Source organism: Eptatretus burgeri, chromosome 18 (assembly GCF_056783735.1).
Source record: "Eptatretus burgeri isolate ZD-2024b chromosome 18, Ebu_testis_v1, whole genome shotgun sequence".
Lineage (NCBI taxonomy): Eukaryota > Metazoa > Chordata > Myxini > Myxiniformes > Myxinidae > Eptatretus > Eptatretus burgeri.
The window spans coordinates 9,090,215-9,117,816 of record NC_140978.1 but is presented as its reverse complement, the minus strand read 5'-3'; the positions used below and the strand labels follow the sequence as shown (position 1 = coordinate 9,117,816).

At 44.5% G+C, this 27,602-nt stretch overlaps 2 protein-coding genes across 13 annotated transcripts in view; one reads left to right on the top strand and one right to left on the bottom strand.

The window, feature by feature from the left end:
• Window positions 1–21,375, bottom strand: part of LOC147008553 (lysosomal proton-coupled steroid conjugate and bile acid symporter SLC46A3-like) — a 67,431-nt gene extending 46,056 nt beyond the window's left edge. For 2 of the 7 annotated variants that reach the window (XM_085863980.1, XM_085863985.1), the window contains exon 1: window positions 3,136–3,411. In XM_085863980.1, the coding sequence (XP_085720106.1) occupies window positions 3,136–3,203 (68 nt within the window). In that variant the 5' untranslated portion in view covers window positions 3,204–3,411. Of the gene's footprint in view, window positions 1–3,135; window positions 3,413–8,297; window positions 8,416–21,004; window positions 21,129–21,268 lie in introns of those variants that run through there. The other 5 variants (XM_085863983.1, XM_085863984.1, XM_085863982.1 and 2 more) reach the window with 5 other exon arrangements.
• LOC147008552 (circadian locomoter output cycles protein kaput-like) overlaps window positions 20,645–27,602 on the top strand; it is a 126,422-nt gene continuing 119,464 nt past the window's right edge. For 2 of the 6 annotated variants that reach the window (XM_085863974.1, XM_085863973.1), the window contains exon 1: window positions 21,189–21,337. The gene's annotated coding sequence lies outside the window, so the exon portion shown is untranslated. Of the gene's footprint in view, window positions 20,794–21,090; window positions 21,338–27,602 lie in introns of those variants that run through there. The other 4 variants (XM_085863972.1, XM_085863971.1, XM_085863969.1 and 1 more) reach the window with 4 other exon arrangements.

The window sequence follows — 27,602 nt, the reverse complement described above, 5'->3', positions numbered from 1 at the left end:
GCACGTTGGAGGGAGGGGGTGCTCCACGGTGTGGCACCTGCCAATAGTCGTGCAGCTCTGCCCACGGTCACACGCGTGGGGCTCGTGCCCGCGGAGGAACTCGAGTCTTGAAGTCGGAGTCCCAGGGTGGGAATCAGGGTCGCTTACAAGACCCAGAAAAACTCCAACGAACGCCCCATGCAGAACTGCAACGAATCCTCCAACCAATCCTCGAACGAATGCCCCCAACAGAACTGCAATGGATGCTCCAACGAATCCAGAGTTGACTTTCCCCACACAGAACTCACTGAACTGAGGTTTTGTCATTGGTTATAGACCTCCCTGAACGGGGCGGGGGCTCTGTGGAACAGACGTCACTGTCCGCCCTGAGTGGACAGGGTCTTCATGGGGCCTCGGCTAAACCAGGAGCCCCCAACCAGGAGCGTGTGAACTCATCAAGGGGAAGATCTAACGTTTAAAAGGAACATTTGTAGAAGCACAAAGGAACGATGGATTGGATGTTTTTGCCCCGTATTCTGTGGCCAGCGAGGCGAATGTTGCAAGCACTGAAAGGTACTGTGGTTGGTTGTTGGATGTTTGTTGGATGGTAAATATTTATTTAACCTAACTAAAAAAAACATCACAATGCACACCTTTGATTCTCCCACGAGACAAAAGGAAGGGACCTGTCTTCACATGCACTTAACGGAATAACTGACTTTTGGGACATCTGTATATTTGAATGCATATGGTTTCCAGATCCGTAACAATATGTATATATATGTATGTACAATATATACATATATATATATATATATGTACATATATATATATATATATATATATATATATATATATATATATATATATATATATATATATATATATATACAGGGTAGCCCAAAAGTTACTTTACCCCTGATAAATTTCTCGCACTTCCCTCCGTTCCTTCCCCTCTGCCCTCGCCCCCTCTGGTACGTGGAAACACTGACTCAGAAGAATGATGGAGCACATACAGATACAATGACAAATTAATTATTGAAAGTACTGTGCAATAAAACCTGTGTATTAATAGAGTTCAAGAATAATGCTTCACTGGGAAGGGGAAAAGTGACTTTCAGGCCACCCTGTATGTGTGTATATGTATATGTGTATATATATATATATATATATATATATATATATATATATATATATATATATATATATATATATATATATATATATATATATATATATATATATATATATATATATATATATACATATATACATATATATACATATATATACATACATACATACATACATACATACATACATACATACATACATACATACATACATACATACATACGAGCCTGGTGTTGGCGCAGTGGTTAGGGCAGCGGCTTAGGATCCAAAAGGTCCTGAGTTCAAACCCTGTTTGGCCACTGAATTAATACACCAGGGGGTTGACTCAGCCTGTCATCCTTCCGAGGTCGGCGAAATGAGTACCAGTATACTGGGCCGGTGTATACCCCGGTTAAAATAGGTGTACCATATCCCTGTGTCGTAAGAGGCGACCAGGGTTGCGTCAGGATGGGCGTCCGGCGTAAAACATGTGCCAAATCACTATGCGGATCATACGGATGATCCGCTGTGGCGACCCCAAACGGGAGCAGCCGAAAGAAGATATATATATATATATATATATATATATATATATATGTATATGTTTTTTATGTCTGTATATATATATATATATATATATATATATATGTATATGTTTTTTATGTCTGTATATATATATATATATATATATATATATATATATATATATATATATATATATATATATATGTATGTATGTATGCATGTATATATATTATGTATGTGTACATATGTATGTTTTTTTGTCTGTATATATGTATCTATGTATAGCCTGGTGTTGGCTTAGTGGTTAGGGTGGTGGCTTGGGATCCCAGGGTCCTGAGTTCAAGCCCCGTTGGCTGCTGAATTAACACCAGGGGGTTGACTCAGCCTGTCATCCTTCCGAGGTCGGCGAAATGAGTACCAGTGTACTGGTCCTGGTGTATGCCCTGGTAAGAATAGGTGTACCATATCCCTGTGTGTTGTAAGAGGCGACCAGGGTTGGCGTCAGGAAGGGCATCCGGCCATAAAACATTGCCTCAAGAAAAAGCCCAACCCCTGCACAGCAGGGAAAAATGGCTGTAAAAACGGTCATATATGTATCTATGTGTTTATATATATATATATATATATATATATATATATATATATATATATATATATATATATTATGTATGTGTACATATATATATATATATATATATATATATATATATATATATATATGTTTTTTTATGTTTGTATATATGTATCTCTGTGTATATATATATATATATATATATATATATATATATATATATATAGATATATATATATATATATATATATATATATATATATATATATATATATATATATATAGTGCTCTGAGGTTTTGTATTTTGCTCAGTATCAGATTATAATTACCCTGTCTGGCTGGCTCAGTTTGTTCCCATCCAACAGATTTTTTTAAGCATCATGCCCTCCTTCGCCTGGTGTCGGCTTTATGGTTAAGGTGGCTGGCTTAAGATCTTCGGGTTCAAGCCCCTGTTGGGCCATTGAATTAACACCATGTGGGACGATTCAGACTGTCATCCTTCCGAGGTAGGCAAAAGGAGTACCAGTGTACTGGGAGCCGGGCGCCGCATCAGCGGCACAGCCAAGCCCCCAGAAAATGATGCAGCCAAGCAGCCACGGGCTGCACAGAAATCCGAAAGTAATGAAGGCCTCCTTCCCCCTGCCATTTTCATGTTGTATGTTTTGCTGTCAGATGAACTTCGAGATAAAGGAACAGTCATTCCGGAAGAAGAAGCAAAACAGCACAATGTAACCGACTGGAGACAAGAGCGTCAGGCAAGCTTTGGTGAGGTATGCAGGTTTTCTGGCTCCTCCGCTTCAATCCGCATCAAATTTGATTTGCCACCTCAGGTTCGCTGGGTTACCTGAGTCGCAGGTGTCTCGTCATTTAGCGTCCTGCGATGTTTCGCTACTCATGAAGAAACCAAACACACGACATCATGCGAACTTGTACGCTAATCAAATTACCTTGGTTGCTCATTTATACAACTCGAACCGTCAGCCGGAACTGCACGATGGCGATTTGACATGTCCATTTCATCACGCAGCTTTGTGCTTCTTTTCAGTGCACGTCCATGTTATTGTTGTTGTTTGTGATTGTGAAGAAGATCGCTGACAAAAAAGTAAACTTCAGGCAGATCGTAGAGCACAAAATCTTTAAAAGAGAGCTCGAAAAAGAAAAACATGGAGATAAGTTGTCAAGATGATGAAACAATCTGTGCACTGTATTGTTCCTCACTGTACAGTAATAAGGGGGTAAATCGCGAATTAGAGGCGTGGTTTTGGATCGGTCACGTGGTGCGGAATTTGTCTTCCACGATGACTCGCTTTCACCACCGAACCAAGCCCCGCCACGTTCGGTCAACGTGAACCAATCACAGCGTGAACAAAGGGGCAAATACAGGTGAAACAGGTCGAGGGAACAGTCGACAAAGTCTTTACACGATTCTCGCACCGTGGTAATTCGGATGATGCTTCGTATGCAGCTGCTGGTTGCGTCGTTTTTTATGGAAGCGCAGCTGTGCCGCTGATGCAGTGCCCCCGTTCCCAATAAGTTGGTACTCATTTCGGCGACCTCGGAAAGATGACGGGCCGAGTCAACCCACCTAGTGTTATTTCAACGGCCGACAGCGGCTCAAACTCAAGACCTTAAGATCTCAAGCGAGCTCTGTTAACCGTGAAGCCATCACCGGGCTTGTTTAGCACAATACGGTATGTTGCAAATACAATACCAGTATATGTATGTACTGTAGAGGAGTTTCAGTACCCATCACGCAGTGCTCCGGCGCCATGTTGGTTGGCAAGCTCAACGAGCCAGAAAAGGTTCTGGATTGTATGCCATCCGGATTGTGCCAGAAGCTCGTTTTTATTATTCTTGTTCCCTTGAGATCAGCAGCAGCAGCAACAGCAGCAGCAGCAACAACAACACGACTACTACTACTACTACTACTACTACTACTACTACTACCACTACTACCACTACCACTACTACTAATGTTTCTGAATCTCAGGCACTTCAAGCATACATTAGATCTTCCCCTTCAAGATGGAAAAGAGCAGTGAACAAGTTTATTTTTACATGAGCAAATAGTACGGAACTCAAACCAATTCAGGAAGAGAAATAGAAGCAGAAATCATAAACAAAATGAAAGCATAAAATAAATGAAAGCATCGATCGCTTGCAAAGTCCAACTCGGTCCCAAAACGAAACAACACATCAAACACTTCAATCCGCATGACCTTGCAACAAATCAAATCCAATTCAGTGCTCGGAAACATCCAAACTTAACGAGGGTAACATTTACACTTCATCACAAGTCAAGTCTGTTTGGGCGCGACGACTGATACGACCACTACGACTACGAGTCGGATCATGACATCAGTCATTTATAGGCCCAAAAGGTGATCGGTGGTGGCCCACCGGCCAACCAGTGGACCAGTCCACCTGCTTCTGACCAGGCAACCAGGTGGCCCAGTCCACCCATGATCTGTGTTTAGTATTATAAATTAACAGCCTTTATAAATGCAGGTGAAACTAACTGCTTAATTAAATAATGACTGTCATTTTATGGTCTGGGTCAATATTTTGTGTCTGCCCTTTGTCTTCTTGAATGCTGTCGCTCTTTCACCCATGTTTCCTGGATACGATCGAAGCACTCTTCAGCATTATTGTGCCACATATCCCGGAGTACATTCCACAGATATGTAAAGTTAGTTGGGCTCCTCTTGTTCCTCTGTTTCCAGGTAATCCCATATGGCCTCGATGTGACTCATGTCTGGATTATGGGGTAGCCCTTCTAACACTCGGATTACACCAGCTGTAACCTTGTTCGCCAAATACTGTTTTACTGCATCGGAAGTGTGTGTTGGATCATTATCTTGTTTGAAAATGAATCCTCCTCTATAAATGGATGAGGTGTGTGTGCGTGTGCATGCGTGTGTCATACCTTTTGTTGATTAATTATGTACGTCTATTCATTAATTATGCACTATTGGAATGTGCAGTACCTTTTGACCCTTTGGACTGCTGAGACTCCTTCGAACTTTGAAGACCCCCAAAACCCTGAAGACCCCGAGAACGCAAAAGTCAACCACGACCCAAAAGTTCCTGAGGACCCAAAAGTCCCCGAGGACCCAAAAGTCCCCGAGGACTCAAAAGTCCCCAAGGACCCAAAAGTTTCTGAGAACACAAAAATCCCAATATTCCTTGAGGACCCAAAAATCCTTAATAACCCAAAAGTCCCCGAGATGACTCCCCAAGGACCCAAAAGTCCCGAGGACACAAAAGTCTCCAAGGACCCAAAAATTCCTGAGGACCCAAAAGTTTCTGAGGACACAAAAACCCCACTTGTCCTTGAGGACCCAAAAGTCCTCAAAAATCCTTCACCCAAAAGTCCCCGAGATGACTCCAAAGACCCAAAAATCCCCGAGGACCCAAAAGTCCCCAAGGACACAAGTCCCAAAAAGTCCCTGATGACCCAAAAGACCCCTAAGACTGTAGATCATGTAGACCATTTAAGACGAGAGAGCTGGGAGAGCAGAGGGAACTCGACTCGACCATAGGTGGAATTTGGTAGTACATAATTAAAACGACGTAATATAAATTGGGGAAAATTGTACCATGTGGTAACCGTATTGCATTTTTACACTGCTTGAAACGTAAATCTTCAACGTTACATTTTCGGAAACAGGAAAGCGATTTTACTCCTAAAATTTCAGCAGTGCGGTATTTCGATTGTTAGTATGTGTAAGTCGATTTAAGTGTGGTGAGGAACAAAATACAGTAGACCTCAAATGGAGAAATCGTGGGGCTGAAAATGAGGTTGCCAATTTTGTCGCAGGTTGTGACCACAGCGCGGTCATTCTTTTTCTCCGATGAAAGGTTAACACTAAAAACATCAGCTTCCCCTTGTTTCCCCTGGCAGTCTTTCACCGACAGTTGGCAATATATTGCCATACCATGAACAAATTCCAAATCTTTCCCCGACTATTGCTAGGAAGGCAAAGGCAAACTCCCCAAGGTAACCCTTGTCAAGAGACTGCTTTATCAGTCCTGAAGTTGCCTTCAGCAGAACATCAGAGAGAGGAAGGATATGAAACGTTTATGTGATGGACTGAGGTGTAGCCCACAGGCAAGTGGGTCCATACTAATCCATCGTGCTGATGGGAATACAATTGTAACTGATGGATCTGTCATCCTGCAGTACTGTGCAGAAAGCTTCAAAAATGTACTAAGTCAAACTTCGATCATCTCAGCAGACATCTTTGATAAAAATAGGACCGCCTGTCCTGATGTTCACCTCAATCAGGAGCAAGTCACAACCCCCCCCCCCCGCAGATCCTCTTAGACCCTGAATTTTTTAATGCCATGAACAAACTTTGGTACATCACGGGTGATGAAGGTTGTGGTCAAGTTTCATTGACAGCGTGTGTGTAGTTCGGAGAAGAAAGCAAATACCTATTTTTGGGGTCAAATGACCCCCGTAAACTCCCTTAATGAGCCCAGATTTTGATGCGGTTGATACACTTTGGTACATCACTGATGATGAATGTTGTGGTCAAGTTTCATTAAATGTTTGTGTAGTTTCGGAGGAGACAGCAAGTACCTATTTTGGGGAAGGGGGGATTGCCCCCCCCCGTATACACCCTCACTGAGTGAAGATTTTGATGCGGTCAATAAACCTTCGTTTGGCATCAGATATGAAGCTTGTGCCAAAGTTTCATCAAAATTGTGTGTTTGGTCCAAGCGATAACGACTGAAGTGTTTACGGACTGACTCACTCACCTACGGACACTGCTCGATCGTATAAGCTCACCTGACTAAAGTCCAGGTGAGTTTAAAATCCCACCACACCCATAAATGAAGGTCCCGTTCTCCCTGTAACCACCGATGAAACGATGTCTGCAACCAAGGTGCTTCAAAAAACAGGAAAACAATAGAAGTAGATGGGAGTCTCCTTTTGCCTTCTTTTGTAAAATGTATGGATCCCATTTTGAAGTGATATCATTGAAACAATTATATTAAGGTTTGAATAACCATGTCAAGGATCTAGTCAATGACCATATGGTACATCCGTTCAATGTTTCATGTGAATAATTTTCAAGTTGCTTGTGTTGTTACATTTGCAATACGTCATGAAAGCAGCATGTGTACAATTTGAATGCAGAAATGAAAAATCTCTCGATGGTGTTCTTCCTGAAGACAGACAGGTTCAGTGCTGCCAAAGCAGCCCCATGGCAAGGATTACACTGCATGGCTTGCCTTTACCTTCGCAAGCAATCATCACGGCAGGAATTTGTGATTTATTCAGGGTGCCGGTGATATTTGGCCTACTCTTTTTTTTCTTCTTCTTATTCTTTTTAATACATGGTCAAGGCTCATGGAAGAGCTAAAGACACAGAACAGATCGGGACGCAATATAATAAAGGCAACAGCGGTAGAAAATAGCAGGGTGGAGGGAGAAGGTAGACAGAGACGGACAAGCAAGGGAGGCAGGTAAAGATGTGGGTTTAGGGATAACGCAAGGGGTGGACAAGATGGATACATAAGCAAATTTTTGGGAGGGTTGGGGGTGGTACATCGCAGGATATTTCTTGGCAAAAGACACCGTGGGATATTGAATGTACATTGCGAATATTAGCTTTGTAAAATTCGGTCCCAGTTCTGGAGCTCCACGTCAATCTTTTCGATCAATGACAGTTCTGGTTTATATGGTGGCCGACGCATTAAAATGTGGAATTGAGTTCCAGGGGCGAGAGCAGAAAGTGGGTCGCCTGCTATCTGATCCATTCCATCCAAAGGATAACGCCATGTTTCCACATAATCACAGCTATCCTCGTATCCTGTAAGTGGGTCAGTGAGATTCACCACCATTGAGTTGTGAGCAAGCACCGGCACGAGTACATCTCATGGATTTTATTTTTTAATTTTATTAATAGTAATAATAATTACATTTCACACTTACTGTACTTCACTCGTGAAATCGGCGACACAGTTCCTTTATCTAGGCTCTTGGGATGATAAGAAAACAGAGGCAGAAATCGTGAAAATTGCTTCCTATATAAAAAAACGAGTAACACAGAGGGAGCACACCACCTTGAAACTATCTAATCCGGGATTGATTCCTCACCTGACAATCGACTGTCTTTGAAAGACACCGAATCACCCACTGATAAATGCTGTGTCAGGTGTGACAAAGCAATCCACTGTCCGTCAGGCCGAAGGATTTAGAATACTTTGTGACAATGCCAGCTCCCGCCCCTTTGGAAAGAGCTAAGCCAGGGGTGTCCAACCTTTTTTTGGTCATGGGCTAGATTGACTGCTATTCGACTCTTTGTAGGCAGCTTGACTTTTAAACTTTATTGAAGCCACATAGCCTCAACCAATATTTTGGTCAGACGAGAATGATACACATTCTCATGTGGTTGTGCACGGTAGATGCACCCAAGCCATGTGCAGGAATTTTTTTTTAATTTCGCTAAACTGGTCATACCTTAAGCCTTGGACGAGTCCACAATGTCATGATAGCAACAGAGACAAATAAAGTGATTCTTTGCTTGACTTTCTAGGTTAATGAGATTTCTGGCTTTGCTGTCAACTAACTTTGACAAATCAGGTTGGAAAGAGGTAGTATCCAACTACAAAGATGATTCCAGGTTCGAATCATTGATAGGAACACATAGTCTTCACTTGGTTAATTTCATGAGTGACACTTTGACTTGGCTTGCTCAGAGATGTAGATGCTCCCCAACAGGCTGAAAATCTGTCAAGCACGACATCTGAGATGCTTTTACTTAGGACCTGGTAGAATCTTGCAGCATTCAATTAGTACTGTCCTAGTTTGATTGTCACTCCTGTATCTTCCTCTGAGCATTGGGTCACTTTGTAATTTCAACAATTCAATTTCATTTTCACCAGAGGCATCATCGTCAGCTAAGACAAAGTGAAACTCCTTCTTTGGCTTCATGAAGTCCACAAATTTTATACTACACTGTTCAGTCATGTGCTACACTGATTCAACATACTCTTGTAGAGCACCACTCAACACCAAGTTCGTTGTGGGAGAGAAAGTCGGTGAAGTTCCAGGATTCTAGTTGGCATGTAAGGAGAAATAGTTTCTTTTGGAAAGCTTCTATACTGCCCACCATGTCAAGAACTGTTTTCCCTTTTCCTTGGAGCTCCAGATTCATTTTGTTGATGTGCTGCTCGGTCCGTCGACAGATAAGCAAGATCTGACACAAATTCTGGATTTGTGAGATGAGTGCAATGGTTCTTGCTCAGCAGGAACTCCACCTTGGCATTTCTGAGGCCAAAGACTCATTGTGGAACTCTTCCTTGGCTCAGGCCTTTTGACCCGAGTGGAAAAGAAAAAAAACCAGACACCTGAGTATTCACTTTCCATTTCGTCCACAACATTCCGAGACATCAAAGGATTTGCACTGCTTGGCAATGATTTGCAGCACTTTAAAGCTTGCAAGAACAGCATTTTCCTTTTTTTTTACTGTAGAATGTTGTAAAGAGCACTGCCTTCTGAAATCATGGAGAAGTTCATGCACTTTGTTTTTCCTTGCTTTATCCAGCAAGTTTTCAAAAGGCCTATGCAATAACTTGTAGTGATGCATGATGCATCATTTGTTGACTGTCAAGTCCTTCTTACCAATTAAGCACATCAGGAGATCATTCTCCTGTATGAAAAAGTATTTGTCCAACCACTCCTCTTGAAATACACTTCCTTCCTCAGAAACCTTATGGTGCTTTCATCATCCTCATCATGGAAAGGGATATGGGGTAATATCCCGTAGTTCCTGGTCTCTGATTCAGTTAAACTTGACGTGTGTGTGCCTTGACGGTTCAGGGAAGGTCAGATCTCTACCCCACTAATGCCTGTCCAAGTTGAACGATCAGACTGAGTTGTTCAAAGTTAACTTGGACAGGCATAAGAGACTGTTACAGTCATCGACCACTCGATCGGTGAAGGACTGCTTCTAATTTCCAAGCGACTCCTCTCTTTGAACAACTTCAGAGATTGTCCCCTTGAAGTTGAGTAGTGCCTTGGAGTGAAAAAGTGCTCTGGATCCAGTTTTACAATTCCATGAAATATTTGGAACACCAATATAATATCTCATCATCATCTTCAGTGATGGAGGGAAAGCCTATTCAACCCCCTGAGCCTCTCCTGGTAGCTAAACTCACATACTTCAGGGATGAGTTTTCGTAGCTCTTCTTTGTATTCTTTCAACCTTTTCAGCATCTTCTTTGTACCGCAACTGCCACAAATACTTCCCATATCCCAAATGAGTTTGAACGAGTGTCTTGAACAGTTGAGTAGAAGTGTCCTTTTACTCAGGCAATTAAATGTTCCCTTGACTACCCTGAGTAGTTGGTAGGCCTTGTTCACTTCCAAAGGGACATGCTGGTAGAATTTCAACTCTGTGTCGATGAGGACTCCTTAGTCCTTCTCTGGAGTCGTGCTTTGAAGTTTAGTTCCTTTGATACTGTACTCAGCATTTCCGTTGCCTATGTGCAAAACCTTGCACTTTCCTTCATTGAAAGGAAGTTGCCATCTGTCAGATCAGGCAATCACCCTCTTTATAGCAGCTTGAAGATCATCTGTCTGGGCAATGTTACGTATTGCATCATACATCTTTGTGTCGTCAGCAAACCAGACTTGGTAGTGTCATGGTTCGAGTGTCCGCTCCGAGTCTGGGAGGTCAGCAGTTCAAACCCGACTGAGTCATACCAAAGACTTTAAATATGGAACGTGCTGCTTCCTTGTTTGACGCTCAGCATTTAAAAGGATAGAGCACGGAAAATCCCCAAAGGTTGGCATCCATGGAGAGGAGGAAATTTCTCATGAGGAAATGGCCTGTTGTGTGAGGTGAGAAAGGCAGCGCCATTGTTGTGATGTTGCAGGTACCCAGAGGGCCCCAGATAGTAACGGTACATCCCCCAAGCTTGATAGCTGTTTCTCTCGTCTAACGATCATGTGTTGTGTCACGTGTATTTGTCTATGTCCACGTGTGTGTGGCAGCTCCACCACAAGCCTTAGATACTGTAAAACAAGGCAAGAATAACAAAAATACAGTTGTGCCATTCTTCCACTTCTGTTGGGAAGTTGTTGATGAAGACCATAAACAGTGATGGTCCCAGAACACTACCCTGACTGCAGGGTAGTATTCCACTTATTCGACTTGCAACAGTATCAAGGGAAAAGTAGCCCCATTCAGTTACATACTGCAGGCTGCCTGTCAAGAAGTGATGAATCCAAGGCAAGATCATTCCGCCGACTCGATAATCATCTTTCCACTTCTTCAGCAAAATGGAAAAGGAAAAATAAATTGAAAAATGGAAAAAGAAGCTTTCAACTTCTTCAGGAAATGAGTGACTTCCTTTTGATTTTGCTTCCAAGTCACACGAACAATCAAAACGTATTCTTTGACAAGGTTGGTAATTTTTTTGGATTCTAGGAGACTGTCATTTCTAAGCCTGAAGTGTAGTACTCATCCCACTATTGGTCACTGAACACCCTTTTGTGCACATCATAATAAAATGGGAATAAGCCTGGAACTTCAAACACACTTTTCTCCAAACATATTCTGTTCATACTTCCAAAATTTTCACATTATGTGTTCCATGTATTTACGCAGGTGATAGCAGATTCAAAAAATCGAATATAGATGAATTTTCAAAGAGGGAATCGATGATGTCACAATCAGCAGCGTTTGGCGGCAAACCGACGGCCGGGTCCCAGACGACGTGCTTTACTTAACTAAGTCTATGAGTTCAGGACATTTGTTCAACTCAGCATTTACGACTTTTATCCTGCCATGTTGTTATTCTGTTTATGGAGGGAATATAGAAACGATGAATATGTCAAATCGTTCGTGTTACTCATCCGGCACTATGTGTCAAGGCCAACAATCAAAAGCGACCGGTCTCAAATGCTACCCACCCAGATATGCCACCAAAATGAACTGAGCTGTTGAATGCGGCGCAAAACATTCAAAGAAACTACCGTAACCGAGTATTGTGATCCGTCCTGTATCCCATACCCGTCGGAGAAAGGTATCTGCTAGTCTCCCATAAGAAATAGAGGTTGTGTGGCTGTACCTATGTCAGCAATATTCACTCAGTGATTGGTCACGGCACGGACCAAATTGGTGTCCCTGTTTTTCCCAACGTCATTATTCAATCGTCAGTTGGTTGTGCTGCTGAGCAAACGGGTGTGACTGTTTTTTTTTTTTCCAGCATCGTTATTGATGTCCATTGCTATTGCGTTCATCTGCGTGAACAAACCACGGTCTTGTGGTCATCACCTCAAATCACATGGTCATCAATTCATTTCCTCACCTCTCACAACAGTGATGACAATATTGGTGATTACAGTGCGGCGTCTTCATCACACGCATTCCTCACCTCGTGTTTCCTCACCTCTCATAGCGGTGATTACAATATTGGTGATTACGGTGCGGCCTCTTCATCACACGCTTTCCTCACCTCGTTTCCTCACCTCTCACAGTGGTGATTACAATATTGGTGATTACGGTGCGGCCTCTTCATCACACGCTTTCCTCACCTCGTTTCCTCACCTCTCACAGTGGTGATTACAATATTGGTGATTACGGTGCGGCCTCTTCATCACACGCTTTCCTCACCTCGTGTTTCCTCACCTCTCATAGCGGTGATTACAATATTGGTGATTACGGTGCGGCCTCTTCATCACACGCTTTCCTCACCTCGTTTCCTCACCTCTCACAGTAGTGATTACAATATTGGTGATTACGGTGCGGCCTCTTCATCACACGCTTTCCTCACCTCGTTTCCTCACCTCTCACAGTGGTGATTACAATATTGGTGATTACGGTGCGGCCTCTTCATCACACGCTTTCCTCACCTCGTTTCCTCACCTCTCACAGTAGTGATTACAATATTGGTGATTACGGTGCGGCCTCTTCATCACACGCTTTCCTCACCTCGTTTCCTCACCTCTTTCAGTGGTGATTACAATATTGGTAATTACGGTGTGGTGTCTTTATCACACGCTTTCCTCACCTCGTTTCCTCACCTCTCACAGTGGTGATTACAATATTGGTGATTACGGTGCGGCCTCTTCATCACACGCTTTCCTCACCTGGTTTCCTCACCTCTCATAGCGGTGATTACAATATTGGTGATTACAGTGTGGCCTCTTCATCACACGCTTTCCTCACCTCGTTTCCTCACCTCTCACAGTGGTGATTACAATATTGGTGATTATGGTGCGGCCTCTTCATCACACGCTTTCCTCACCTCGTTTCCTCAACTCTCACAGTGGTGATTACAATATTGCTGATTACGGTGTGGCGTCTTTATCACATGCTTTCCTCACCTCGTTTCCTCACCTCTCATAGTGGTGATTACAATATTGGTGATTACGGTGTGGCGTCTTTATCACACGCTTTCCTCACCTCGTTTCCTCACCTCACAGTGGTGATTACAATATTGGTAATTACGGTGCGGCCTCTTCATCACACGCTTTCAGGTCAGGTCAGGTATGGGAGCATGTGCCAGAACAGCACGTCGCTGCGTCCACTTTCCGCCGGTACTCCAGGGGCCTCCGTCTTCCCATCCCCCAGGCAGATGCCAGGCCCATCCCCATCTCCTTGAGATGATGGTCAACCTGCTGCAACCATGAGGTACGTGGTCGGCCCACTGGCCTCCTCCACTCATGAGACTCCCTCGCTGAGAGAATCTGGTGAGCAGGATCAGCGTCAGGAAAACGAGCCACATGTCCATACAGCCGCAACTGACGCTCACGGACTATGCAGGTAACAAATCTCATCCGAGTCTCTCTCAGCAACCGCTCGTTGGACACAAAATCCGACCAGCGATAGCCAAGGATTCTCCGAAGAGACCTGGTACCAAAGGAATTAAATCTCCGTCTCAGATCCTTGGTCAGAGTCCAAGTCTCGCACCCATAGAGCAAGACTGGAAGTACCAAGGACCTGAAGACTCGGACTTTCGTCCTCCCGCACAGGTACCGGCAGCGCCACACCCCATGATCCAGTGAATCCATGACTCCCCAGGCCCGACCCAGACGTCTATTGACCTCTGACTCGCAGCCAGCAGAGACATGAATATCACTGCCAAGGTAAGTGAATCTATCCACGACCTCAACATCCTCACCACAAACAGACACAGACAGGACAGCAGCATCCAAGATGTCACCGAAAGCCTGGATCTTAGTTTTGACCCAAGAAACCCGTAATCCCAACGGCTCCGACTCCTCATTCAGCACCTCGAGGGCCCCCAAGAGGATGTCTAAAGTTTCCGCAAAGATGACTGCATCATCTGCAAAATCAGGGTCCGAGATCTTGACATTGCCAAACGATGCACCGCAACTTGATCTCTCCGACATCCTCCTAAAATCCAGTCCATACAAGTGCTGAAAAGTGTGGGGGCAAGTACACATCCCTGACGAACTCCAGTAACAACTGGAAATAAGTCAGAGATGGTACCACCACACTTCACAGCACTCTCAGTACCAGAGTAGAGTTCAGACATCAGATCGATCAGTTTGGTGGCACCCCACGAAGACCAAGAATCCTCCAGAGGACATCCCGATTCACTGAATCGAACGCTTTACAGAGATCAACATAGGCTGCAAGCAGCCCCTGCCGAAACTCTCGTCTGCGTTCGGTGAGGACACGAAGAGCAAGGATACAGTCGATCGTTGACCTCTTTGGTGTAAAGCCTGACTGCTCTGGACGCTGGTGCTCAAGCAGATGGTGGCGAACCCTATCAAGAATTATCCGAGCAAAGACCTTGCCCGGCACTGAGAGCAGCGTCACCCCTCGGTAGTTGTTGCAGTCTTGGCGATCACCCTTCCCTTTCCAGAGAGGGACAACAAGGCCCCTCTTCCAGTCAGTTGGGATGATGCCTGTGTTCCAGGCAGAGCACAAAACTGCATGCAACGACACGAGTGCAGCATTTCCACCAGCCTTGAGAAGTTCAGCATGGATGCCACAGATCCCTGGAGCTTTGCCCCGTTTCAACTGGTTCACCGCAGCCCGTGTTTCCACAAGCGAAGGTGGACCACAGTTGATTGGAGGGTCAGCAACAGGGATTGTAACACCCTTGACGTCCAACTCGACAGCTGGGGGATCAGCCTGGTACAACCGCTCAAAGTAACCGGCCCAGCGGGCCTTCACTTCAGACTCCTCTGTCAAGAGCCTACCACTCTCTGCTCGAACTGCAGTGCTCCGAGGGATGGGCTTGGATGAATGTAATGCGCGAATTCCCTTGTAAGCGGGACGAGAATCACCTGTCCACAGGTGATGCTCGACCCCCTCGCAAATTCCTCGCACATAGGCCTCCTTGTCCACCCTCAGTGCACGTACAGTTTTATGCCTCAGCTCCCTGAACAGCTCAGCTCTGCCATTCAGCCTGGCCCTACGACTCTGGTCAATGGTATCCAGTGTCCCTTGAGAGACAAAATTCTTCTTTGCCCTGCGGTGAGCTCCAAGGCATCCACCGGCAACATCAAGGACGGTGGTCTTGAAGGCGCTCCACAACTCTTCAGGACCCCCCAAAGCACCCAGACCCCCCAAGTGTCCACTCAGCCTGTTCGCAAACTCCTCAGCTACTCTCTCATCCCTGAGCTTGGCAACATCCAGCCTCGGCTGGGATGGTACCATTCTCCAGGATTTAAGGTGCAGCTTAAGAGTTGCTACAACAAGCCTGTGGTCAGTATTGAAGAACTGAGCACTCCGGTAGACCCTGCAGTTCTGGATCATCCTCCAACGACCGTCAATGAGGACATGGTCAATCTCCTTTGCCACACCGCCAGCGTTGGAATACCAAGTCCAGCGATGAGCTTGTGGGCGCTGAAACCATGAACCAGCCACCCTAAGTCCATGACTTCTTGCAAAGTCAAGGAACTTAGTGCTATTCTGGTTCATAGTTCCTGACCCATGGGGACCAACACACACCTCGTAACCATCCCGATCAGTTCCAGTCGATGCATTGAAATCCCCCAAGACTAGAAGTGTATCTCATCTGGGGCACTGATCAACCACAGACTCGAGTGTGGCGTAGAATGCATCCTTCACGGTGAGATCACTCGCCTCAGTCGGAGCATAAACAGAGACCAGGGAAATGACACCTAAGGAGTGACGAATCCTTAATCTCATAATATGCTCGTTGACCGGTGTTACCTCAATTATCATTGGGGTCAGCTTATTGGACACAGCTACAGCAACTCCTTGGGTATGGTAACCATCAGAGCGACCAGACCAATAGTACGTGTAACCACCCACCATTATCTCGCCGCAATCCGGTCTCCGAACCTCAGAGAGAGCTGCAATCCCGATGTCCAAACGCTTGGATGTCACAATGTCCAAATCACAGAGACAGGTGATCATCCTCTCTTAGGGATAGGACATTCCAGGCACCCACCCGAAGGGACCGCCTCAGGTTAACCCAAGGAGACCGCTGTCTGGTGGACGACACCTCAGCACCAAATATTGGTAATTACAATATTGGTAATTACGGTGCAGCCTCTTCATCACATGCTTTCCTCACCTCGTTTCCTCACCTCTCAGAGCGGTGATTACAATATTGGTGATTACAGTGTGGCCTCTTCATCACACGATTTCCTCACCTCGTTACCTCAACTCTCACAGCGGTGATTACAATATTGGTGATTACAGTGTGGCCTCTTCATCACATGCTTTCCTCACCTCATTTCCTCACCTCTCACAGTGGTGATTACAATATTGGTGATTACGGTGTGGCATCTTTATCACATGCTTTCCTCACCTCGTTTCCTCACCTCTTAGTGGTGATTACAATATTGGTGATTACGGTGTGGTGTCTTTATCACACGCTTACCTCACCTCGTGTTTCTTCACCTCTCACAGCGGTGATTACAATATTGGTGATTACGGTGTGGCATCTTTATCACACGCTTTCCTCACCTCGTTTCCTCACCTCTCATAGCGGTGATTACAATATTGGTGATTACGGTGCAGCCTCTTCATCACACGCTTTCCTCACCTCGTTTCCTCACCTCTTACAGTGGTGATTACAATATTGGTGATTACAGTGTGGCCTCTTCATCACATGCTTTCCTCACCTCATTTCCTCACCTCTCATAGCGGTGATTACAATATTGGTGATTACGGTGCAGCCTCTTCATCACACGCTTTCCTCACCTCATTTCCTCACCTCTCACAGTGGTGATTACAATATTGGTGATTACGGTGCAGCCTCTTCATCACACGCTTTCCTCACCTCGTTTCCTCACCTCTTACAGTGGTGATTACAATATTGGTGATTACAGTGTGGCCTCTTCATCACATGCTTTCCTCACCTCGTTTCCTCACCTCTTACAGTGGTGATTACAATATTGGTGATTACAGTGTGGCCTCTTCATCACATGCTTTCCTCACCTCATTTCCTCACCTCTCACAGTGGTGATTACAATATTGGTGATTACGGTGTGGCATCTTTATCACACGCTTTCCTCACCTCGTTTCCTCACCTCTCACAGCGGTGATGACAATATTGGTGATTACGGTGTGGCGTCTATCACATGCTTTCCTCACCTCGTTTCCTCACCTCTCACAGCGGTGATGACAATATTGGTGATTACGGTGTGGCGTCTATCACATGCTTTCCTCACCTCGTTTCCTCACCTCTCACAGCGGTGATTACAATATTGGTGATTAGGGTGTGGCGTCTTTATCACATGTTTTCCTCATCTTGTAACTCATCCATGTGATTACTATATTCATCTCGGTGCTATTATTGACAATTTTACATTTCTTTGACTCCTTGGATCCTAAGCTGCCATCCATGTTTGGTGGGTCGACATGCGTACTCCCACCCGGAGGACAGCGGTGCCTGCTAGTGTCAATTAACACGCACGTCGCCATAAGGCACACTTATTGTGCAGGCACAATTAAGCGATGAGTTGCACAAAAAGGGATATTTTGTGTTAATGAAATGATTTCTTCTCTCAAAAACAAAGAAACAAATATTCCTCAAAAACGAATGTGCAATTTTCAGATACAGCCTTCCAGCCGAAGGGTTTGAAAGCTGTGTCTTTACAGCTGTGGAGGAACTCTGCAAAGGGTTTGAAACTGCAAACGGCTTACCTTGGGTGGCCTTTCATGGTTGCTTTATGCTGCTTCTTTGGTAAAAAGAGCACAGGAGGGGTCTATATATATATATATATATATATATATATATATATATATATATATATATATATATATATATATATATATATATATATATATATATATATATATATATATATATATATATATATATATATACATACATACACACACACACACACGTTTAAAACATGTTTTCGACAAAATCCTTGCGGGCCCAAAGTTGGACACCCGAGGACGAAGCCAGAAGACCACCTTAACTTTAGTATCTCCTTTGCCAACTACGATTCAGAAACCTTAACTGTATAATGGAGCCCAAACAGGGTGGATGCGTGGCCCGCTGTTATGAGGACCTTTGCAGGAAGCTGGTGTGGCATCGGGGTTCATGGCTCCCTGACAGTTAGAAGGTAATATTTGGATCGAATGTACTTCGATAAACTAACCTTATTACAATCATTGATAGAATATAACTGTGGACATCCACATCTCGATTTAATTAATTTACATATCCTGTTTTAAACCCCAACATTTTGCCAGGGCAGCATGGCAAACATCATCTTACTATTTATTTCAAAGAAATACCATGGTATCTTGAATGGTGTTGTGAGCAGATTTAGACACAAGGAATCCCAGACAGGGAAGGGGGCACTCGGCCCATCAACACAGTGGTGTGGAGTTGTATAAGGAGGGAGCGAAGGTAGGAAAGGCTATATATGAGAAAGGGAATGATTGGGAAAGAAGTAGGAATATATACAGTATAAGAGGCAAGACACCACCTCCTTCTCGTTCATATGCAGCACACGGCTGCTGGTTGCATCATTGGTTGAAGGCATGGCTGTGCCCCTATTACCAGTACACTGGTGCTCATTTCACTGACCTTAAAAGGATGACAGGCTGAATCAACCCTAACTTGTGTTAATTCAACGGCAGACAGGGGGATCAAACTCAGGACCTTAAGATCCAAAGCCAGCTACCCCAAACCACTAAGCCACCACCAGAATTGACACCACCCTTTATATCAGATAAAATGTAATTAATTAAATACATTGTTGTTTAAGTATCCACATCGTACAATATGCACACAACACAGATCACACAAACTCGTCTGGAGTCGCCTCCCTTTGACCGCACCACCCCCATTGATTCTAAGTCCATGTATCCAATACTTTTGTTGTTCCTCGTGCTACCACCTTCCCCGCTCGACCATTCCATACATTGACAACTCTGCTTGAAGAGTTTGCTTCTATTTGTAACATATACATCCACATATGAAGGACAGCATGCTCTGGGTTTCAGCACACCTGTCACCCAGGTCAAAAAAACCAGTAAAGACCAGTAGCTTACTGGTCAACTGGTACCAGTTGAAAACCAGTAGCCAACTGGTACCAGTAAAGCCAGTTGGTTTCTTACTGGTTTTAATATGGAAATTGGAAGAGAGTGATATATTACCAGTTGAAATACAATTGTATTTAACTAACTGGTATCAACTGGGACCAGTACATTGTAACTGGTATCAACTGGAACCAGTAAGACTTTAACTTGTACAAATATGAGTGACTGGTTTTTTTCAACTGGGAAATTGGAATTCTGACTGAATTTAACTGGTACCAGTTGAAACCAATAGAGACCAGTTAAAGACCAATTAGAACCAATAGAGACCAGTTGAAAATGTGTACTGGTTTTAACTAGTTTTTCGACCTGGGCAACCACACATTGACGACAATCCATGAGCAGATAGCTCAAAGGCGAGCACTGCACACTGCACACTGCACACTGCACACTGCACACTGCACACTGCACACTGCACACTACACACTGCACACTACACACTGCACACTGCACACTGCACACTGCACACTGCACACTGCACACTGCACACTGCACACTGCACACTGCACACTGCACACTGCACACTGCACACTGCACACTGCACACTGCACACTACACACTGCACACTACACACTGCACACTACACACTGCACACTGCACACTGCACACTGCACACTGCACACTACACACTGCACACTACACACTGCACACTGCACACTGCACACTGCACACTGCACACTGCACACTGCACACTGCACACTGCACACTGCACACTGCACACTGCACACTGCACACTGCACACTACACACTGCACACTGCACACTGCACACTGCACACTGCACACTGCACACTGCACACTACACACTGCACACTACACACTACACACTGCACACTGCACACTGCACACTACACACTACACACTACACACTGCACACTACACACTACACACTGCACACTGCACACTGCACACTGCACACTGCACACTGCACACTGCACACTGCACACTACACACTGCACACTACACACTGCACACTGCACACTGCACACTGCACACTGCACACTACACACATCAACTGCTCTGTGCTCCAAGCAAAGTGAACACCTCCAGGCCTGCCAAGGAGGTCACTCATCCAGGTACGGACACATCTTTTTTTTCCGGGATAAGTCAGAGGCAAAACAAGGCCCAAGGCCTTAAAGCCTAAATCTGGTACTATTTGATGCAAGATACTTTGCCTCGTGAGTTATCGATATGAATATAGTGCAGTGGCCAACCATCTTGGGAGCGTTAATGTATCATTCGAAATCGCAAAAGGAAAGCTTTCCCGTGAAATTAAACACATTTCACCTGCTCAGTGAAACCTTTGTGATGCCGTACGTGGTCACTCAAAACGGGCTGTGATTGTACATACAGTACTGTGCGTCGTCGTGTGTACGAAACGAAGACTTTTCGAATGAACTCCGATTCCATATCTGGGGAATCCAGTCCATGTCAACGGATGACCGGTCGCCTTGCTTCCGGCTGCTGTCGTCAAGGCGGAGGATTTGTAGGGCTGCAGTCGGGCCATCCAGGTAAAAACAATTAAACAACGCTCCTCTTCCCCCTCCTCACCTGTACTCCGCTCTGCCATTGTCCTCGCACTCGCTGCCTTGTGTGCTTTCACCAGATCTTCGCTGCAAGGTTCGTCATCCCTTTCAAATCATCTCCATTGTTTATTTTAACACCTTCACTCGAACTTTAGCCTCCAGTGCAAATCCTTCCACATGCTAGACGAAGACGAAGGCAGCTTTCTGGTTCTATCACTTAAAATTTTATATTAACAAACTATATATACATATACATATACATATACATATACATATACATATACATATACATATACATATACATATACATATACATATACATATACATATACATATACATATACATATACATATACATATACATATACATATACATATACATATACATATATATATATATATATACATATACATATACATATACCTACAGTGTTGTTTTCTTTTACCTCGTCGCAATGTTTGACTTGTGTTCAAAAAGACTTTCTTATCACAGTTCATACAATGAAGAGGGCACTTTCCTTTTGGGATGAACTTGGGGAAACGTTATCGAGTCGAGATTCTCACTTGTGTAAAAGTTTTTTTTTAATACTGTTCAGTTGTGACGACTTATCGACTTGTGACATGTAGTGTGGTTATTAATGCGTTGCATTTGCTTTCTGGTCTGTTCTCTCATCGTGGCAAGTTTATTTTCCCAACATGAATCGATGACGTATAATAGATAACCAGGAATTATGTCTCCAACTTGTAGTAGGTGACAAAACAAAACTAGAAGGGCACTCGGTCGAGCGCATACCTCCACCCTGTAATGCCTGATCCACGAGAAGATATCTGGCGCAATTCATTTTTGAGATATCATGCTTCATGTCGTTTTTGAGCCCAATCTGTCAATGATGAAGAATCATTTAAAAAATTCTAGTAGCTGGATCCGGATCTTCACCAAAATCGAATAAATTCTTCCTTGTCACACACCCAACATGTCCACCAAGTTTCGTCCAAATCCGTCCACAACTTTTTGAGATATCGTGCTCTTATATTGTTTTTGGCCCAATCTCTCAATGGTGAAGAATCACTTTAAAAATTGTCGTAGTGGGATCCGGATCTGGATTTTCACCAAAATCTAATCAGTTCATCCTTGTCACACATTGAACCTGTCCACAAAATTTCATCCAGATCCTTCACCTTCTGTGGCGGAGGTAATAATATAATGAATTTCTCACTTCTTGTGAAGGTACACCTATGTTTGGTAAAAATTACAAGTGAAACAAATATTCATAGTTCTTTAATTATATCTTCGTGCAACTTGAACCGCCCCAATTGTTCCCATCTTCTTGTAGAGTTGGCCGGGGGAAGATTTTGCCCCAAGTTTTCCCACAAACTTGCTGGCCAGGCCCGTAGTTCAATGGAGAGTGACAATAATTTAGAGTTTAGCCAGGATTTTGTATTAGAGTAATCATTACCCCAATGATCACATCGATGTCAAAGTCGATGTGGTCATTACACTTGCAATTGGGAGAAGCCAGTGCCCAGGAGTGCAATGCGGTTTTGCACACCATCATGCGATCGTGTTAATCACCCAAGAATAATGAATGCTTACGAGGCTTTTCGTGCATGCGTTGCGAGTTTGTTTCGCAATGACCAGTTTCTGCTCGTCTGGACACTTTTAAACTGCCGTTGCTCAGGTGAAATCCGGAAGTGAGAGTCTTTTTTTAATGTAGTATTCAGTATTTAAACGAAAGAGTGGCAATTTCAGGATGGTTAACCATAATTGTGTTCCTGGATGCAAGTCGGACTCACCAGATGCACAAGCTTTGTGTATTTTCACGTCGCGAAGATGTCCTCTGCCGATGAGTTGGTTGCTGTTACATGGTAATGGTGCAGAGCATCGTTTTTGCAATTGTAGACGTCTATTAAATAAATTACCAAGTCTGCCATGTTCACAGGAGGCACTCCCACAAGGTTCAAAGTCCATTCAATGGGAACGATCCCTTGGGGGTGGGGTGGTTGTCGCACACGCTATCTCCTCTGGCCTTGCATGGCCCACAAGGTCGGGAGTTTGCACTACAATATCTGCTCATTCAGTGAGCTGAGAAAGTTCTCCAAAACTTTTGTTGTCCAAAGGCACAGCCATTTCTCTCGGGTATTTTTAAGCGGTTGAATATGTGGAATGTCCATCTCTCAGTCCATCAAAAATGTTTTTTTAAGAGGTGCAGGCGCTGACACAAGGGGGAGCTCTAGCAGCCTCGCATCACGAGAAGGGAATGCCAAACTGCACCGCTTCCTCGAGACATGGGTGTGATCTTTCCAAGTATTTTCGGCCTCTTTTAGAAGCTTTGTGAACCATTTTAGGTGACAATCCTTATCTTGTCTTGCGCATATTATACACTTACTTGATGCTGCCCTGAACACCACCATTTCCTGGTGTTTCTGCTCATGCGCACCGAGCATTTTAGGGTGCATTATGTCATTTTGAAAGTCACATGTTGTCTCAAGTTTGAATCTTCCTTGCTGGCACCAGTAAGCCTGCCTTGCTTCCATGCTGTTCAATTTCTATCATTTTCGAAATCCTCAAAGGACATTGATAAAGCAAGATTAGCAGTGCTCAAGTTCTCATCTAACGGTTCCTTCAAACCCTTGCCCTTTTTAGTATGTGTATGTGTTTGTGTTTATAAATCGTTTGCAGTTCTGCCAGCCAACCAATCCCACTCCCCCAACCCCCTTGAGGAAGGTGAAAGCAGGGCCTTGCTACTGTACACAAAATAAGAGCTATGCTTAGAATAGCAGTTTCATGGACCCACTCTAACAGGTCAAAAACACAAACACTGCGAGAAGCTTTATGGGGAGCCAATAAGCACGCAGATACGCAATATGCACATTCACAAAGTAATAAAGGGTGAGGGATAGGGGGAAATGGACAGTTGAGAGTTCAATGGGGAAACAGACAGGTGTTTGACTCCCGGCGACCGAGGAGCCCAGAGACTGAATCAGAGGGAAGCGCAAGCAGGACGATAGAATGGGCTGCATTCGAAAGATTGCTAAAATACCGACAGCAAACTGTGAGGGCGATAAGAGCACGCATGTGCTTTGTGCTGAAGCCATGAGCCTGGATGCGACTGTGCCTGCCATCTCCCTCCCACTGAGACCCACCCCAACCAGCCCATTGCCACCATGTGTAAGCATTGCTTGGGGAGAAGGTTCTTTCTGTGTCGTGATCAATCTCCTGTCTTTCTTGTATGTGAGTGGTTGGGCCATAAGATATTGTTACGGATCTGGAAACAATTTGCATTCAACATATAGATGTCCCAAAAGTCAGTTATGTCGTTAAGTATGTGCGTCGTCCGATCCCCTTCCTTTTGTCTCGTGGGAGAATCAAAGGTGTGCGTTGCGATTTCTTTTAGTTAGGTTATTACATCTAATAAACCATCCCATCTGCATGACCCCTTCGGCCCATCACGCTCCATCACCACCCGCTGGCTGCTCGTACCTTGACTTGCCGAGAGGGGGGTCTCATGGTTCCAGTTCTCGGCTCCCACGAACGTTGTAACTCTTGTACGATGACCTTCGCGGCGCTGACACTGTTACTCGTTGAGAGCAAAGCCACGTCGAGGAGTAACTGGGGTCTCCTGGCAGGGGCCGAGGCCCCGCCCTGGAAAGGTTGGCCAGAGGACCATGTTCAATCGGAGGTGGACAGCGAGGTGCGTTTTCGCCAAGGGCCCCTCCCCGTGGAGAGAGGCCAATAAATTTCAGAGACCCTCTGTAAAAAGGGTCTGGTCGAGTTTGCTTTCACGGTGGCTGTAACGGGTCGAGTTTTCTTTCACGGTGGCTCTAACGGGTCGAGTTTGCTTTCACGGTGGCTCTAACGGGTCGAGTTTGCTTTCACGGTGGCTCTAACGGGTCGACTTTGCTTTCACGGTGGCTCTAACGGGTCGAGTTTGCTTTCATGGTGGCTCTAACGGGTCGAGTTTGCTTTCATGGTGGCTCTAACGGGTCGAGTTTGCTTTCATGGTGGCTCTAACGGGTTGAGTTTGCTTTCATGGTGGCTCTAACGGGTCGACTTTGCTTTCATGGTGGCTCTAACGGGTTGAGTTTGCTTTCACGGTGGCTGTAATGAGTCGAGGTTGCTTTCACGGTGGCTGTAATGAGTCGAGGTTGCTTTCACGGTGGCTGTACGGGGTTCTGGAGTTTCAGTGGCTGCTACGAGGAGTCTTGAGGAAGGACAGAGCGACCCTAACCTCCCTCTGTGGACCCTGATTGTTCACCACCCGAGCTCTGCCATGAACCACGAGTCCCTACGTGCGACTGGGGACCAGACCAACGACCTTTGTCAGGTGCCACATCGCGGAGCATGCCCTTCCTCCGATGGTCAGGTACAGCACCGAACTCTGACCGCCAGCTTGTCTCTCTCCATGGCTACGAGGGTCCAATAAAGACTGGGTTTCTTTTCATTTTGTATGTGTGTCTGTGTGGGCCCGTCTTTAAGTCGAACTGAATAAGTGTTTTTGCTCATTGTAAATATTCCTTCTTGCATATTCATGTTAAGTCTTGCCTTTGTCTTTTTATTGTAAATAAACATTTGTAGAAATATTCCCAGTCCGTTTCTGTCCCTTCTTGAATTGGTCCAGCATGGTTAGGATCTGAGTTTAGGCGGGGTTTTATCCCCGATAATCCGTTAATTCCAGCCGGCACGGCTTTGGCAGTTTCCGCTCGGCTGCACCCGAACCGGAGTTGGTAGTTGGTAGTTGGTACTCTATCGAAGTCGGTAGAATGACCCGGTTCGAGTAAGACGTGCCGAGGGCGTGGTTTCCCCGGTAGTCAAAATCGCATAAATTGGTTATAGACAAATAGACCCTATGCTACGCGGTTGAGATATTGGTGACCACGGTTGGTTAAACGACACGCCGACTTGCTGAGTTATCCGAGCGACGGCCTACAATTCCGGGGAGATTGGTGGGAGACGACGCAAGCTTTCCCCACCTAGTGGTCGTTCTCGCCACCGACTGAGTTTAGCCACAACAATATATTGCATAAGCCCTCAAAATCTCACAGACACGGGAAAATTATTCTGAGAGAGAAATTATTATTATTGGTGCATTTGCTTCTTGTTCTTCCCTCCCCTTCATTCTTCAATAAATCCTATTTTTCCCTGCTGCTATGTCGGCCAGTTGAACGGTTCGAGTTGTAAACAGCAATTAACAATGTGGATCAGACCATGGCCCATATAAAATTTACATGAAAAGCCTTCGTTAGAAGGATTCAAAAGTAGCAGTTCATGCTGGGTTATTGCTCGGCCCTCATCCTTTAGATGGGCAAAACCGGCTGTGGCGACAGATCTCATTGGAGTTTCTGTACGTCGGAAGCCGAAGTAATGATCTGTTGAGCTTTCCTCGCAAACTGTGTACAGTCTCTGATGACCATTCATCGCTAAATTGGTGACAGTCTGGGTGGAAGATTTGACCTTGTGTCCACCCACGATTGATTGTAACATTGGTAGTCAGGATTGGGATCAGGACCGTGGTCCAAATCTGATGACCATAACAATATTTCTAATCTGGTTTGATTGTATATCAAGGTGGAAGCTCTTCAATTTAATAGGGCTTTTGGGGCATTTTTAATTCAGAAAGGAGGATGTTATGTTTTTACCCCGTCTGTCTGTCTGTGAGCAGGATATCTCAAAAAGTTTTATGGACGAATTCGGATTATACTTTCTGGACAGGTTGGGTGTGTGACAAGGACGAATTTTTTTTCAATTTTAAAATTGTTTTCTCCACAACCGCTTTTCCGATCGGTGCGAAACTTTAACCATAGGAGGGACTGCCCATGGAGAATATTTTGTTCTTCCAAAGCTTCATTAGACGAAATTGTACACTGCATCATTCAACTTCTCTCAACACTCCAAAACAAACAAAATCAAGGTTAAACACTGATTAAACACCAATCAATAAAACGTTGTGGGCTCATGTATTTCAATAAGACTGACAAAGGTTCTTATAGAAGGTCATATGGTATGGCAGCCATATTGGATTAAAGGGGGAAAAATTGGACATCATTTTTTCTGAAACCACTGAACAGAAACAATTAAAACCTGTCGTCTATCATCAATTCCTCATGGGGTATATGGGGTGATAACGATGATGTCATCGGTGAAATGGTATTCCAGCCATAATTTGGTTGACTCGATCCTTCTCCGAAAAATCTGAAACTTAATATATCTGATCTATGACCCGATATGAATAAGTAATTAAATTTATGACGTCATCGGGCACATGGTATGGTGGCCATGTTGGATTGAATATAAAAATGTTAAAAAAAATTCTCCAGAACCGGTTAACAGATCGATGCGAAACTTCATACATATGATTGAC